The following is a 16,961-nucleotide window of genomic DNA, read 5'->3' on the forward strand; positions in this document are numbered from 1 at the left end:
ATGAGGATTAGCAAAGCTGCCTTTCTCTTTCTTTTCTTGCTCAGCTCAGGTAAGAGCCCTTTGCCTTCCACTTGCCTAGGTGAGACGGGGTCCAGATGCCTGCAAGCTCCATTTGGTGAAGATAGATCCCCAAATCTCTGTGTCATCACTTACCTGGATGACGATGGATTTGGGGTTTGCTGGCCAGAGAGAGTTACTGTCAAACAAAGCGAGAGCTGTGGTTGCTCCAGTGTTGTGTTTGTTAGAGACACCAGAAGAGTAACAGCCTCAGGGTCTGTGTGGGGAACAAATGGCCACCTGAAAATGTGCCCCATGGCTAGAAATGGGGCAGCCATGGAAAGCATTCCCAAAGTCTGCTACAAAACCTGTAGCAGTCAGTGAGATGGCTATCTCTGGTTTCAGCAGGCTTTGGATCAAATCCTAAAGCTGTTTTTACTGTTAAGCGTTGCTAAGCACAGTGATCCTGATTTTCATCCTTCATGGTAGGAGTTTTAAAGTTTTAAAATTAAATACTTAAAACAAAATTAAAAATTAGATTAGATATGGGAGGCCTCAGTGTCAGGGATTTCTTAAGACATGCAGATTTTGTAGCATTGTGCCAGGTCTGCAGTCATAGAAGATTGCTCTCAAGCAATTAATCATCTTACTTTCTCAAATACCTTTTATTTTGTATGAATATGTGTCGTGGAGATAGGTGACAGATGACCTATATGTCATGGGAGTTAATTACACTGGAGTGAGGTTGCAGTGAATTGAGCCTAATATGGGTGTTTGCATAAAAGAAAGGTTCACAATGTTATCTGTGAGAATGCTGTACAAGATTATGAATTTACTGTGTCTGTCAATAATAATATAGTTTGAAGAGTGAAATAATTAAACCATATCACTTTTGTAACTTTGCAACCTGATGCTGAACACAGCACCCCTTAGTATTTCTCTGACTGGTGTGTGTTTGACACCATTTAGTCCCTCTCTCCAGTCCTTTTCGCTGTTGCTTCACAGTTCTTGTTCTCAGCTTTAAACCCATATCAACTCCATTCAGAGCTGCTTCTCTACATCTCTCTTCTGCTGTTTTTTCCTGTGACGTGTTCCAGTCATACAGCTGTGGTAGTGTCAGGAGACAGAAATTTCCTCAGCGTTTATGATGTTTTAACCAGAATTACACAAAATAAATGGTGTCCTCACCTGTCAATGCTACATGAAAAATAGAATGCAAAGTCACAGATTTTCTCAACTACAGCACTCTTAATGTCTGATTCCTTTCCTTCCCTTGTAGTGAAAGGAAATATACTGGATGCCTATTTAAGAACAGATGGTGTTTGGATACTTACTCGAAATAAACAGTTTTACAAGACAAATAATGAAAAAGAATGTGCAAAGAAATGTGAAACAGAAAGAAATTTTAATTGCAGGTAACTTCTGTTTAATCTTTAAACTACGTCCTTGTGGGTGTGGATATCAGTGATATTTTCCTACTGTTGCTCAGAAACAACATCCCCATGTTGCTGCAGCTCTGCCTACAGAGTGGCCCATGCCTGTGTCTTTAATTTGTAGTTTATCTCTACCCATAAATTACCACAAGGCCAAATAAAGGATGGATTTACTATGTATTACTCAGTGTAATAGTGAATGCTCAAGTTCCTGCTTGTAGCCAATGTTACCTCGAGAACTGCTTACACTTCTTTAACTGGATGCTGCCTTGTTTCACAAAAGAAGGGTGAGATGTTTCTAACTCATTGTAGGGAAAGGTGCTAACTTGAGCAGCTAGGATGCTGTTGATAACATTTTCCCAATGCAGTAACTATCCTCCCACACAGTAACTTATTCATGCAGTCATACATCCTGAAAAAGCCACTTCAGAGCAGCAGAAAACATCAGTCTCTTACTCAGTCTCAGGTACTGAGTGCAGTATCTGGAAGATATAAATGGATACAAGACAGTGCTAGTAAATCAATCATTTATAGAAAAATAAGTTCAAGTTGACTAATTTGAATCGAATTAAAAATATTTCTTCCTGTGTCAATATTGCTTCCTTCTCAATTTCAACAGAGCCTTCCTATTCACCAGGAAAAATCTACAATGTTTAACACTGGCTGAAAATTCCAAAATGACAGTGACGTTCAACAGCACGGATGCAGTTCTTTATGAGAAGAAAAGTATGTATACAGTAAGATGCTACACATTAAGCCTATTTTAACTGCATCCTTGCATTCTCTGCTGCAGTGCTGGAGCAAAGTGGTGCAAGTGGTGATGGTTTCAGTGAGGTGGGCCTGCACACATTATGAACTGGGCTGAAACTGCCAGAGAATTTCACATATAGCATCAAGGCTCCTTATACTTGAACTTTTATTTGACTTCTTTAGTCACGTATTATTGGGACCAGGCAAAATAAACATACTCCAAAGCAAAAATCAAGTATTTCTCTCCCCTTTAAGTATTTGCAGTCCTCTGTTTCACAGAGATAGTGAAATCCTTGGTCATATAAATTTTCAATATTACAGGATTATCTACTTTATCTACTTCCATATACCCACTTCTCTAATTTTCTGTATAATAATTCAGTCAAGAATTATTAGACTTAAGTATTATATTGACTTATAGCTGTTTTGGGTTTTGTTTTGTTTTGTTTTGTTTTTTTTTTAAATTATAATCAAATGTTCACATTTTGTAAGGTGTTTTGTTTATGCTTAATTCTTATTGTATGCCAGGCTCAGGTAAGTGGTTTAGTTTTAAGATTATTTTTGGAATGAATTAATTAATGCTTTTTAAAATTTTGAATAGATGTTATATAACTGGAAAAATAAATATTTTTTTAAACTAGTCTATCTTTGCCATAGCAAAATCTTAAAGAGTTCGTGTCCAAATTCCGAGCTAGATTAAACTAATACGATTCTTATAAATTCATTAACATCTGCTGGACATCTGGCTCAAACAACAAGACTGTTAACATTTAAACAGCTGTATCCTAATTCTACTGACAATGGACTGGATAATGGGTTACCAGGTTCATGGCACTGGGTGCAACTTGGTTTGTAACAGATATCTTCAGTAAGTACTAGCTTAACCTCTAGCTGAATATCAGCCAGAGACATTTTGTTCTAATGGTGCAATATGCGTTCCTTGATGTCTTCTTTCTGGGCTAATGACAAGCGGGTTTTCTCATCGATTTTCCTGAACTTGCAGTTTATGTTTAGCTCAGATGAATTACTAAAGACTCAAAAGCTAGAATTTGAAGCACGCTGCTTGCTTCTTGAGTGTTATTATGGTCTGATTCCTTCCCATTTTAAAAGACAAACCCACTGTTACAGTTGCTTTGATCACAAGATTTTAACTCTACAGTCATGTTCCCTTCATGCCTCTCCCCAGTAACAGACCTCACAAAACTAAAACCTATGGAGATCTCTTCTACACTTTTGTTTTTCACATGTTCCTCATAGATCACTGGTGTGTGAGTCATCAGTATAGAAAAAGGTTCAGCCAAATAATTTCTGGCACAATTGAAATATCCGTAGAAGTAATAGATGTAGCCCATGTCTCAACATTTTACATGTTATGGTTTTTTATCTAGGTCAAAATTGATTGGAGTTTTCCTTTGAGGTTAGAACAGATAAAGGGGGAGAACGTGCTCTGTAAATTCCTCTGCATATGTTGAAAGTGAATAGAAACATGCAGAAGCCATTAATTATATTGAAATTAGCCTTCCTAAGCGAAAAAAAAAATCTCATTGCTCCTAATTATATGCTGTCACAGTGCGCCAGACAGTAACTCAGGCTTAAATTGGTACAAATCGAGACAATATCCTTAGCTTCATCAGGATCCCTGTTGTCCAAGCTTTTCCAAACTTTTGAAACATCTGAAGAGACATATTTAATCCCTGTTTCAGCAGCAAAAGACTTTATTGTTAAGCCAGGGGCCTGTCAGGAAAAGGAGAGAGCACTGCTTGGCTTCTCTCCTTTCTTGTCTGTCTCCTCCAAAGCTATTCCCTGGAAGACAGGCCTAGTGCCTCCAGCCTCAATTGTCCATATTTGTGAAGGCAAATCCATGAACATATGTCTGGCAGTTACAATTTTACTTTCCTTATGTTAAGAGCAAAACCCTGTATGGGGAATCCTCTTTTGACTGCAACCTCCTTGTTAATAGTTGGAATAATCCACAAGGCCCAGGTACATCGCTTTTGTAGGCTATGCTTGCTACAGTATGTTGAGTCAGATTTCTTGACACCCATACCTCCAAGAATGCCTTTTCCTTTGGTTCTAATTGGCCTATCAGAGTTTAAGAACCATGGCATTTTTACTAGCTCAGTGGCCATTGGGATGCTTACTCTCTTCTAGGGGTAATAATCACAGTGTGGGCACTTGGTCACCAAAACATTTCTGAAGAACTTGGTTAGAGACTTCTTCTTTACAGAGCAGTTTCCTCAGTCAAATCTTAATTTTGTCTTGACATATTGTTTGGCTTTTGATCCCATCTCTCTTTTGAGGAACACGGACTATCAGGGGCTACAGGCCAGCACAGCAAATTCCTGTACGGGACAGAAAAGTATGAGACTTTGGGGGTCAAACAGAAAGAAGCCATGTTAAAGACTGATCTAATACCAAGGCCTAAATCCATGGTGGTCTCCATGTGCTATTTGAACTGAGACGTAACTTGCTTGTCTCCATTCCTGACCCAAATATACAGAGCCTCTATCCCTCTCCCCATGTGTCAGATGTGTCTGGCTTTTTTATTTAGACAGGCTAAAGTCATTTAGGAAGAACCTGACAACACCAGAAAGTCCATGGCAAGGCCATTGACCAGAGATGGTCATACTGGGCACTGATACTGGACTATCAGTGTTGAAGCACCAGTGACAAGAATTCTGGGCACTCCAGGAGTACCCTGACAACCAGGTAGAGGCTCCCTTTTAGTAAGACATGCAGCACAGACATTTGTAGCACCAGCCACACATTGTGACAGCAGTAGCTATTGCAAGGTGCCCAAACAAGGCTCAGATTTTCCTATCAGATTGGTCTCCTGTTCTTGTTCTAACATTTGCATTTTATATTTTGGAATTTGGGGTGATGCTTCTTGGGCAAGCAGATTGCTGGAAGGGGAAATCAGGGCCACTCCTCCCTAATAACTGGAGATTTATCAGTGTCTGTTGCCAATAAAAGCATCATCAACATGTTTTGCATTCTCTCTGCATTGGATTCCCACTAGAAAGTACCTGGGAGTCTGAGGCTAAGAGCAATCAAAGGTTTGGGGGCCACTTATGTGACAAACATATTTTGATAACTAAAAATTTTCTGGCTTGAAGGGATAGCTGCATGACACCCACACTGTGAAGGTCCTTATGAACAATGCATTTCAAAGAATCTCCAGCTGCTAATGAAAAACCTTCCTTTTTATCCCACTAGTGTGGTAGTATAAGCATGCATTTTATACATATCAAAAACAATTTTAACTTGTTATATCTGTTTTCTTAACTAGATTTTATTAGCTTTATAAAATGCTTCAGGAATTTTCCTCTGTAGTTGGCTAGTAGTTGGTATCTAATTTGTTTCAAAATACCTTATAGAATCACATCTGTGTTTGCATGCACAAGAGGTTCAAAACATGGGTAAAACATGGTTCATCATGAACTAACAAATTTCAGAGTTATATCTACAGATTCTTTGTTTCAAGAGATGTAATGTTGTAACACTGTCATGTTAACAAAGCCAATTCCATTTCAGTTTATCTTCTACAATGTAAAAGAGGGATTGGAAAAGACTACAGAGGAATGGAAGCCAAAACTCAAAGGGGTATTCCATGCCAGAGGTGGTCAGAAAAAACACCCCACAACCCAAAGTATGGCTTTACTTGTATTTGTCTTCATGTTCTTCTGAATCTCTCCCAAGCTTCCCCAACTTTATGTGTATAAACAATTTTATAGTACATGTTATCAAAGCCAGTTGTCAGGTGACTTTTTAAAACAACTTTATCTTCATCTGTCTTGTTACTTTTGACTCTACTGGCAAAGACTGCAATGATCTGGATAAGGAAAAGGTACATTGTCAGCTAGAGAAGTTATGTCTAAATTCTGGGCCTCTTAAGAAGATTTAATGCTCCTTCTATCAACACGTGATGAAAATTTTGCTATTGGTGACAGTGGGGCCATAACTTCTCTATTCTGTATGAGGTGTGACAAAAAAAAAAAAAAAAAACAGTGATATCTATCCAGCTTTATGACCCCCTGCCTGCTATCTAGATAGTCAAGAAGAAACTTCCAGCAAAATGCCTAAGGGACCTGCCCATGCAGAATTTTCTTAGGGCTGGCTGCCACTGGGCTCACTGAAGCAAGGGTGGAAGCAGAGGTCCTATTTTCTTTGATCTATATTGGAGTCTTATCTGTTTAAAAAATTAATTTTTGTTGTTATTCTAATGAAAACCTGGATGAGCTTGTTTAGATTGTTTGTTTAAAAGTCATTTAGTCTTTGGAAGGATTGCTATAGGAGGAAGCCTATGGTTACTTGCTTCAAAATCTCTGCAAATTAGGATCCAGTTGTGTTTGGTGAATAGTGTCTAGAAATACTCCACTTTTAAAGTAGCTTCATTAAGAAAAATACATGACAGAGTCACAGGTCATAGTAAGCTAACTAGATCAGCTGGATGCAAGTATTAAAAACAATAATTGTCTTTTGAGACTGTCACAGTCCTTCAGGCTGTAAGCTCACTCATCATTGGCAACTGAGGCCTGGGGAGAAAACTACTAATAATGGTAGTTACGAAATGTTTATTTAGATTTCATTTACATTCATTTAATGGGGAATCTGTGTCTCTAATGTTTACTGTGAATGAGTAGAGTCCACAGCTAGCTGAGCAAGTTGGACATTTCCCTTCTGCTCCACTAAATTACTGGAATTAAAATAGAATTTTAATATTCTTACAGTTATACACCCGAAAAACACCCCAGTGCAGGGTTGGATGAAAACTACTGCAGAAATCCTGATGGGGATGAAAGTGGACCCTGGTGTTACACAACAGATCCTGCTACCAGATTTGATTACTGTAACATCCCAGAGTGTGAGGGCCAGGTCACGCACACTAGAGAAGGTATATTTATTTTTCAGAGGAGTGTTTCAGTAAGTAATATTATACCTGATGTTTGTTCTTGCTTTAATATTGCAGATTGGTTTCAAATGTGAATTTAGATCAAGCTGGAACATAAGTAGTTCTCAACACAAAGGTTGTTTTACTAATTGGCTCCAGTTATCAAAGTAATTTTGTAACTATGGAGGAACTGAAATTTTTTAATCATTTCCTGATATTGTCCTGCTCTTACTGCTAGCAATTTATTTAATTTTAACAAATGTAAAGACGGAGCCAAGTGGTGTGTTATATATGGAACTCCCATTTCTATCAGTACATACAGATACATGACAAAGTCCTCACTCCAAATGACATGTATCCCTAAAGATTTATTCATCTGGCTAGGCTGTAATGCATGCATGGTCTTAAGGATTCCTTTCATCATTATCTGGAGCAAAACCCACTTTTTCTTTCATGAATAGATTAGGATCAGAATTCACAGGCTGGTGCAAACCTTATTTTGTTTTCATTCTGCCTAGTCCCTACAGTGGAGTGCATGCAATGTAATGGTGAAGACTACCATGGAGAAGTTTCCAGAACAGAGTCTGGGCTTGAATGCCAACGTTGGGATGTCCAAGACCCTCATATGCATAGATTTACCTTGAAACAGTGAGTATTATTTGGCACTGAATTCATTCCCAAAGTGCCTGGGAGAAATTGCCTGCAGACAGCCTAATTGTTACCACCTGCCATAGCTGATTCACAAGCTTCTCTTTCATTTTCAATGTGCAGCTTTCCTGAGAAGGATCTGAAGATGAATTATTGCCGTAATCCTGATGGAGAACTTCGGCCTTGGTGTTTCACTACCAGCCCTACTAAACGCTGGGAATATTGCAATATTCCTCGTTGCAGTGAGTTTAATTTCCTGAGATCATTCCAGAGTGTAACTCTTCTCATTAATATGATGCAGGGAGGGGAAAGATGAGAAATCACAGTTCTGAGTAACCTGAGGAAATACTTATGAACCAGGAAAAGTGCACGTTAATAAACAGAATCACTCACTAAATTTCTGTTACATAAAATAATGTAAGGTCAGTGCGGATGCAGGTGTCACAAAGTACAATAAAGCCAGAGATGTTGTGGAAACCCTAATTTGTCTTCAACCACCTTACTTCCCAATGTACCTGAATAGGGCATTCAGGTTAAATCAGGTGGTAGTTTTCAGCTGACCTGCTAACTCATTGAAAAGACATCAATCACCATGTGGCCATACTGCAGTCTTTTACCTAAGTCTGGCCAGCACAGCCATCACTGCCTTTTTCTTAAAAAGGGATGAATCCTGAGAAAGAAGTTCAGGCCTTAGGAGAAAAACCTGCCTTATCAGTGAGCTAGTTTAACCCATAAAGCTGAGCACGCTGAATCTGGACATTTCCAAAACATCAAATAATGAGATTAGTATTGCTGTTTGTGGAACTGGATTGCACTTTGAGAAAAAGCTTTGTGTTTTTATCTCTAGAGCTTGTGTTCTTATGCATCTGCACTTGCCAGTGCTCTAAGCAGCAGCATGTGTTTGCTAGATGTAGTTCACCTCAGCATGCTTGATTATAGATAGAAGAATTATTATTTATAGACTTCTGTATGATAAAGTAAATTGTGAAAGTTACCATAGCATCACCATTTTGTGCTTAAAACTTAAAGAAAGTCTAAGAAATATACCAAACCTTTTAGAGTCATACTTGTCTCCTCGGCAGATTTCATATGTGAAATACATATAGTAGTTATGCACTGAAGATTCATTTTCTCTCTGTCCTCTGCAGGTTCTGTGTCTCTGATCATTACTCTTACTTTCTTTGCTTTTCCCCACATGCCACACCAATTCATTCTCCTTCACTCATCCTTCTGCCCCACCTTCCCAATTCACTGACTCCAGAGGCTCAGCTCTGAAGGATGTTTTTCTTTCTCTCACAACTTCTTCTTGGCCCTTATCCTTATCCTTTCTGCCCTTCCACCCTACCCATGTGTATTGTGTTAATGTGCTCCCTTCAACCCATTTGTTTTTACAAGACCGGAAGGACTACTTACTGCCTTTCCAGTTCTGCACTCAGGGGACTTCAGGCACAAAGTCTGGCTCAACCTAGCAAAGTTATTTATCGACTGCTGCAAAAGAGCAGACACAGGACATCTGTCTGACAGCCCGACTGCCTGTGAAAACGTACTGTTTGGTTTTGCCATGGCTCTCAAGCAGTGTCATCTCTGTTGAAAGAAAAAAAAAGCATGTTCAACATTACAGAAAACAAAAGGGTTTTAAATATATTTGAAAGCTCTAGTTAGCAGCTTGCTTTTTTTTTTTTTTTTTTTTTTAAATCATGTTACAGCTACACATCTACCAGTCTCTGGCCTGGACTCCCAGTGTCTTTCAGGGAAAGGAGAAGACTATCGAGGCAGGATAGCCATCACTGAATCGGGAAAGGCCTGCCAACACTGGAACACACAGTTTCCTCACAGACATGGCTGGATTCCTGACAGATATCCCTGCAAGTATGCTGAGCCTTGTCATTTTAACAAATACCAGAAAACACAGCTATTGTTTATCAATCCAGAGGCAAAAGGAGCCTGGGTTTTCCAAAGTTATGATGATAAGCTGTTTTCTTGCCTTTTCTTGGCTCTCATTACTTCTGTTCAGGTCTTACACTTCTTTTTTTTTTCTGCATTCCTTTTTTTTAACCAGCTACTCTATTCTTAATTACTTGATCCACCTGTCTCCTTCACATCCCACTGCAGAGTTATAAGTATTTACTACTTTTATGTTAAAAATCCCCTGGCTATGTTTTGGCAAACTTTCAATGTGTTACTCTTCTGAAGAGTGATGCTCCAAGGTTCAAGATGCTCCAGTATGTCCTTGTTCTCCAAGGTCAGAGGAGCTGGGTTTGTGGAGCATTATCAATGGGCAAGGGTAGCTGGGACTGACCAAGCTTTTAGCTCTGTATTTTCATCCTGTGGGCTGTGAATTGGAGCTTGAAATTTTTCCTGGGCATGTGAAATCCTCTCCATTATCACAGGGCTGAGAGCAGCATACACTGGTGCTGATATACAAATGCTTCCAGGATCAGTCTGTGACATCCAGTCTTGCCTGGTTCTTACTATAACAGTCAGGTACATCAGTGACTTGTGTGTTGAAGTCAGCTTTAACTGTCTTATCTTGGTCTCAAAAACGAGCAGAAAGTGTAAGCACTGGAAAAGCTCTTCATATATCATCAGCATTTAGACTGTAAAGTCAAAGGCTCTTGATTAGTCCCAAAATAATAGTGCACAAGATAATCTCCAAAAAGAATAAATGTAACCATGGAGTTGAGTTCTGTATGCAGTAATTATTAACAGTCTTGTACACAACTCTTCTGGATTTCTATGAGTAGTTTAAAGCCAGTGTTTCTGTTTCAGGGGCTTAGAGGAAAACTACTGTAGAAACCCTGATGGAGAGAAGAGGCCTTGGTGCTACACTATCAACAGCAGCGTTCGGTGGGAATACTGTACAATTCCCCACTGTGATGGGACAGAACAAGGGATTGCTGGTATGAGCAGAGGAGCATACTTGAGATAAGGACTTTAAAACAGTGAGAGGCTTATTGTTTCTCATTGTAAATGTGCTAACTCCTTTTTTCAGTCACTTTGTCACTGTTGTTAATGCAGTTTTCCTGCTTGGCATGTTACAAAACCTGCCAAATATTGGACTTTCAATGGTTAAGGAAGTGCAGTGAAGGATACAAATCACCAGCTGACCCAACAGAAGAATTACAGGATGAAAGAGGTTTAATTTTATATTTTTTTTTTCCCCCAAAGGTAGGACATTTTTAACAATTTATTTGAAAAATTAAAGAAGGGTTTAAAGATACGAAAAAGTGCTAAATAAAAGGAATTTTTTTGGAAAGTAGCCACAAAAGAGGAGACAGGAGCTTCCAAAGTAATAAAAATCTCATCTGAAACATCCCTTCATTTAAGTACAAAAAAATAACAAGAAAACTTTAGTGCAATCAAAAGGATAATAGAGAGATCGAAGTTTAACATAATGTCCACTTTAGAAATACATCACGGGCAAAATGACTAGCATCTAATCTTTGAGGATTTTTCATGTGAACATTCTGATCTTTAATTCAAACATGTTCACACATACCAAATTGAAATTGAGTGGTGAACCTTCTACTGAACCACATCTGACATCTGAGGGTAAACTGTGGAAGTTTTCTAAATATCTTTGGAAATGTCCTTCTGCTTTTCATGCTGGCCATGATGCTCTCACTGGACGCTGTCTGTATAAATGAGTCATTCATTTTTGTCATTCTGCGTGTTTGATGTTTTCTTGTGTCTACTCAATAAGAACATAAAATCATGATGCAAAAGACTAGTTTCTGTTGTTCGCTGCAGATGTCCCTACACAGGTTTCCCTGCCAGAGGAGTGCTACCGAGGCAAAGGCCAGAGTTATCGTGGCACAACTTCCATCACTGCATCGGGAAAAAAATGCCAGGCCTGGAACTCCATGTTCCCACATAGGCATGAAAAAACCCCAGACAAATTCCCAAATGCGTATGTTTATCTCACCTTTTCTTGCTTTATCTAACAATGGCTATTGCTGATTGTCCCTGCCCATGCAGGGGGGTTGGAACTAGGTGATTTTAAGGTCCCTTCCAACCCAAACCATTCTATAATTCTACAATTCTATTATCTCTGTACATCTGTGCTTTAAAAAACTGCCAGGGAATTTATCTATAAGAGAGAATTTTTCCAAGATGTAGAAAAATGTAGTTAGTCTAATTTTTAAAAAATGTGTTTTGCTGTTATTTAAATTCTGAGTAAAATACAGGTGTGTCCCTTCATCCTTAAATCTGAGCTTCTGTTACCAACACTCGGAGACTTGTGTCCAGAGTCTGGGCATCTGCTGAAATATACATTTTGTTTATGAATTTAAGACCTTTGCTGTGGACTTTCTACTTTCATCTGGGGAGAACACAGCATTTATGTTGCAAAACACACAGTCAGATATATTATGATTAGAACTACCATTTAAGTATTCTTTGTGATTGAAACAGGGCACCCAGAATTGCATACACTGAATTTTTCCCCTTGATTTGTCTTCTTCAGACTAACAAAACTAGACCAGCGATGACTTAGAGAGCTAATCATAATTACTAATGTGTCAGTTTTTAATAAGGGTAGGAAAGCAACAAGATTTTTTGGAAAAAGATTTCGTAAAATCATAATCGCCTACCAATAGTATTGATCTTCCTACATATTTATTAATAATTCACACATTCATACAATTGTGTATACTTACACATATATACTTAGAAATTAAATTATTGGCCTATCAGGCATTTATTTAGCTACTCAGCACATTGACAGCCAGAATTTAAGCCAGCAGTTGAATTATGCATAAATATATTAATTACTCTGGTGTACATGTGAAATATAACTCTCCACTCATATCACAGCCATAAATGTGGTGCCTGGTAAAATGCTGGCAATAGGATATCTGGCAGTAAGTAAAAATATTAATAAATGTATTTGTCTCTATGTGGTACAAATCCACATCTTTTTGGCAAGGTATTTCCATGATTACTTTCAGTCTTACACAGCATGACTATTGTATTTATTTTCGCAGGGATCTGAGGAATAACTATTGTAGAAACCCAGATGGTGATAGCAGCCCATGGTGCTTCACCACTGACCCTGCCACAACATGGGAGTACTGCAGTCTCAAGAGGTGTGATGATCGTACCCAAGAGCACGCACCAAATGACCCCCCTGCAACAACAGTGAAAAATGTTGGCCTGACTACACCCACCACATCTGGTAACAACTGGCATGTATGACATCCTGTAGAGTCTGTGGATAAAGGAAATAATAATCTATCAGAATTATTCTCGAGTAGGACTGCAACATAAGAGTTGCATCCCTCCTCCAGCTTTCAGATCTGTATTGTTGAATTTTGCAGCAAATACTCTTTAGTCAGTTCATATCCTGTAGCCTATATCATTTTACAGTGCATTCTGTAGGATATCTTTTTCATTTAGGGGAACAAGAGGAAAATAGACAAAATTTCTAGTGTTTCTGTAGCTGTGCGCTATTGAAATATGATCACAGTGAACTGTAGCTATTATAGGAATATTGCTTGTGGTGTGCCTTGTGTTTTCAGGAGGTTGACCTTATCTTGTCATATTGTTCATAGGCAACCATGTCTTGAGAAATATATGGACCAAGAGAAACAAGTTTTTTCTCTATCCTGCTTTGTGGCTTCCTTAATTAATAGTCTATGTTGCTCAAAGTGCTTCAAGCACAGCTGGTCAAACTTCAAGCGCAGAGGTACATCATGTGGTTGATGCTGACAGGCAAGACTTTTCTGAATGTATAGTCAAGCTTTCCATGGAATACTTACTTTGCAAAGAAAAGTGGCAGGGTTGAATAAAAGATACGTTCCTAAATGGAGCTGTGTACTTGTGTGCAGAGGAAGAAAGTACCTGAAGCAATGTCCTTGGAAGCGAAACCTGCTCTTTCAGTCTAAAGGGCTGCTAACTCTGAAATATGCTTCTCTCATGGAAGGTGCTTACTGATACCAACTTAGCAAGAATCTTGGAGTCTTTTCAGATATTTGCAATATGTTACAGAAAATGTTTAGCCTGAAGTTCCTTGAATTTTTTTCCAATTCAGTTACTCTGAATATCCAGGAAGACTTCCATTTTGACAAACTAAGAGATCACATCACAGGGTACATTTTTGTCTTTCTGCTGCAGACACTAGAGAATATGCAAGTCCTAAAGGTACTTAATCTGGCTTGTTTCTGCTTACCACTACCACACACAGATTCATCAGCTAACAGCAATTTCCTTTTCCTCTTTTTTTCACAGACTGCATTAACGGTAATGGTAAAGACTATCGTGGCACAGTAGCAAAAACTGGAACGGGCAGGACTTGTCAAGAGTGGAGTTCTCAGAAACCTCATAGCCACAAATATTTCACTCCTGTGACTCATCCAAGATCAGGCCTGAATAGCAATGTAAACAGCTGCTAAAGCCATTGGTGTCATTGAACATTGTCTCCTTTCTCCATGACCCCTCAGTAAACATTTCATGTTCAGTCTTTGTAGAACAGGTTAAGTATATCTGGAAGTCATCGTATCAATAGCCCAGCCCTGTAATAGTGTTGAAGAGGGAAGCATGCATTTTACATTACCTGAGATGTTGGTACTTCAAGCACAGAGGTACACCATGGGGTTGACACTGACAGGCAAGCAGCACAAAAGAAATCATACAGTGCTTTCCTGATTTCTGCAAACCCCAAAGCAATGCCTTTTGCTGTTTGTCACAAACTAAGCAGGCTTCTGGCAAATTCTCAGATCTGACCTAACTCGCTCTCACTGACCTTAGGAGAAGAAGGATTAGGCCAAGAATAAATGTTTTAGTGCAAAGCACTTAATCATCCTATGTCAAACTTTATTCTCAGGAGACCTTAAAAAGCGTTAGCTCTAGGGTGGCTCTTGGTGGATGAAGAAAATGATAACAATTTTATTACATTTTTCTAACTTTACTTAATTGTTTGAGATATAGGAAAGAAAGAATTTTGCGTTCAGAGGAAATAAAAAGCATTTAACATCCAGTGGAAAAGTAGTTGGGGGAAATAATTCGAAGTTTTAGTTTAACATTTTTTTAAAAAACATGCACTCATAGACTTCTTCATTCTGTGGCTAACACTTGGAGTCTTCATTCTCTGTTTTTGTAATTATTACAGTATTGCAGGAATCCTGATGGAGATGTAAATGGTGTTTGGTGCTTCACAACAGACCCAGAAAAAAAATGGGAATACTGTGAAATCCCACACTGCTGTAACTACCCTTAAAGACTTTTCTGTCCTCCCTTTCTACATCTTGTTATCATAATTACAAAAGGTTTTCAATCCAACCATAAAAAGCTGCAGTATGTAGTATCTTTAGATTTGAACTGAGGTCTGTATGGAAGTTTGACACAATCAGGCACCTGTAACAGTCAGCCAAAGTTTAGATAATCTGATGTTAAGAATTGTCAATAAGATTTCATAGTTAACAACCTGTGTGCTCTTTGTCATCAGTGAAGCTAAGCATTCAGAATGCTAGCTGAACTGAAACATCCAGTGAAGCTGTGAAGGGAAGTATTCTTTCCCTGGGCTCCTCAAACACAGGAGAGGTTTTCCTTGATGTTCATGCTAGTCTTTCCATGCACTTTGTGTCAGGACTAATGCCCCAAGAACCTACTTATACACATTTCCTCTTAATTGGGAGCACCAGTGATGACATCCTTTGAAACCCTTTCCATTCTCTGCTGGCTTAATTTTTTATTCCAATCTGGATGCAAAAATAATCTGTCCCTAGATGTTTTGCCTTTCTTTTTGGGTAGGGAGTGAATTTAGTCCTGGATATTTTACGCATATTTCCTTAATGTTTTTTTTCTATTTTGGGATAGCAATCAGTACACTGAGCAGGTGCAGTGTTCGCTGAAGAATTCAGCAGTGACAGACACAGATTTTACCTTCTGTCGTGCCCTGGCAGTGGGCATCAGTAGCAGCTGAGATGTACTGGGAGTGCTGCTTGGCACACCTGGCAGTCATCTCGTTTGCTTTGCTCTTCCCTTCCTTGCCTGCATTTTGACAGAATATTTTTTTTTTTTTAATATATCTAGCATGGATATGGAAATTATTTCTTCTTCATCTCCTGTGTTATTTTTACTACAGTAACATCTAGAGGCCAGGTCCCTACTCTCTTGGACAATGTAGCAAAACAAAACAGTGAAGAGTGGTCACTCCCTCAGGAGGATGTGATATTCTTCATGCTGGCCATCTAAAGAGTTCCTCTAAACAGCAATGCATCATGACTGTACACATTACTTTTGTCAAACAGACCTAAGAGCTGCATAGGGAAAAAAAATATATGGAATGGTATACAAACAATACATACCACACCTGTAACAACCTGATCCCTGGAACTGTGGTGGTGGAGCTTCACTTTGAGATCTGATCTCTCTGCAAAACAGCCTTTGAATAGTAGATTTTTAAATTAAGTGCAGGAGAACCTCACAGTCTCTAGCCTTTGATTACTTTATTAATTGTCTCATACTGGAACTAAAAAATTTAACATCCATAGCACCATATGCAGTTCTGGAAAGAGTTACTCAGGTCCTTACTGAGCACCCAAGCTCAATCTTATTTTTAAAAGTTCAGAGAGATTTGGATTAACAAGAAAGTAGAGTGAAAAGTGTGAGGGCAAAATTGGAATATTTTATGACAAGGGGACTGTGACTCGACTTTATTTATAATCATTTGTAGACTGTAATGTTTTTAAGAATTTAGAAATTGTTATTATTTTCTGGGCAATAAGCTCTTCTACTTTCTTTAGCTCTATTTTCCCTTCAACTTCTTTAAAGATTTTCTTTTGGGGGTGGGGCTCCAATGTAGTTTTATTTATATTATCTGACTACATCCAAATACTTGATATAGTTAACAATTTTTTTCTAGGTAAATTAATATTTGGTCATGTCAAATATGATATATTAGCCCCAGGTTTAAATGCTCAAGGTAATGGAAATATAATGGAGTCTAAAGTTTCTGGCTGTTTCTTTACCCTTAGTTTCTATTAACTAACATAAAAAGTGAAAGCTTAACGAAGATTAAGAGTATTATGCCTTTCTCTTTTCATCTGATTGCACTGTGGATGGTACTACAGAACTGTTTTTAAATTCTCCATTGTAACTTTTTAAATTCTATAGCTGCTTCTGAACATGACTGTGGAAAAGTCCGGATGAGGAGTGAGAGAGCCTGTGGGCAATATAGCATGTGTGAGGCATCTCCAGGATCTTGGCCTTGGCAAGTCAGTCTCAGGTTAAGGTACTGGTAT

The 16,961-nt window shown here is 38.6% G+C and overlaps 1 protein-coding gene and 1 long non-coding RNA gene across 2 annotated transcripts in view; one reads left to right on the forward strand and one right to left on the reverse strand.

Annotated features, from left to right (window-relative positions):
* LOC122153733 (plasminogen-like) overlaps positions 1-16,961 on the forward strand; it is a 24,901-nt gene continuing 7,940 nt past the window's right edge. The window contains exons 1-14 of the mRNA XM_042796101.1: positions 1-49; positions 1,277-1,412; positions 2,050-2,156; positions 5,715-5,829; positions 6,911-7,074; positions 7,590-7,719; positions 7,843-7,961; positions 9,426-9,588; positions 10,489-10,619; positions 11,470-11,629; positions 12,705-12,895; positions 13,948-14,096; positions 14,828-14,921; positions 16,834-16,951. Coding sequence (XP_042652035.1) covers positions 1-49; positions 1,277-1,412; positions 2,050-2,156; positions 5,715-5,829; positions 6,911-7,074; positions 7,590-7,719; positions 7,843-7,961; positions 9,426-9,588; positions 10,489-10,619; positions 11,470-11,629; positions 12,705-12,895; positions 13,948-14,096; positions 14,828-14,921; positions 16,834-16,951 — 1,826 coding nt within the window. The remainder of the gene's footprint in view (positions 50-1,276; positions 1,413-2,049; positions 2,157-5,714; positions 5,830-6,910; positions 7,075-7,589; positions 7,720-7,842; positions 7,962-9,425; positions 9,589-10,488; positions 10,620-11,469; positions 11,630-12,704; positions 12,896-13,947; positions 14,097-14,827; positions 14,922-16,833; positions 16,952-16,961) is intronic.
* The window catches only part of LOC122153734, a 17,914-nt gene continuing 12,959 nt past the window's right edge, over positions 12,007-16,961 (reverse strand). The window contains exon 3 of the long non-coding RNA XR_006165620.1: positions 12,007-12,026. This is a non-coding gene — a long non-coding RNA (uncharacterized LOC122153734). The remainder of the gene's footprint in view (positions 12,027-16,961) is intronic.

Source organism: Tyto alba, unplaced genomic scaffold, assembly GCF_018691265.1.
Source record: "Tyto alba isolate M040663 unplaced genomic scaffold, T.alba_DEE_v4.0 Super-Scaffold_22, whole genome shotgun sequence".
Taxonomy (NCBI): domain Eukaryota; kingdom Metazoa; phylum Chordata; class Aves; order Strigiformes; family Tytonidae; genus Tyto; species Tyto alba.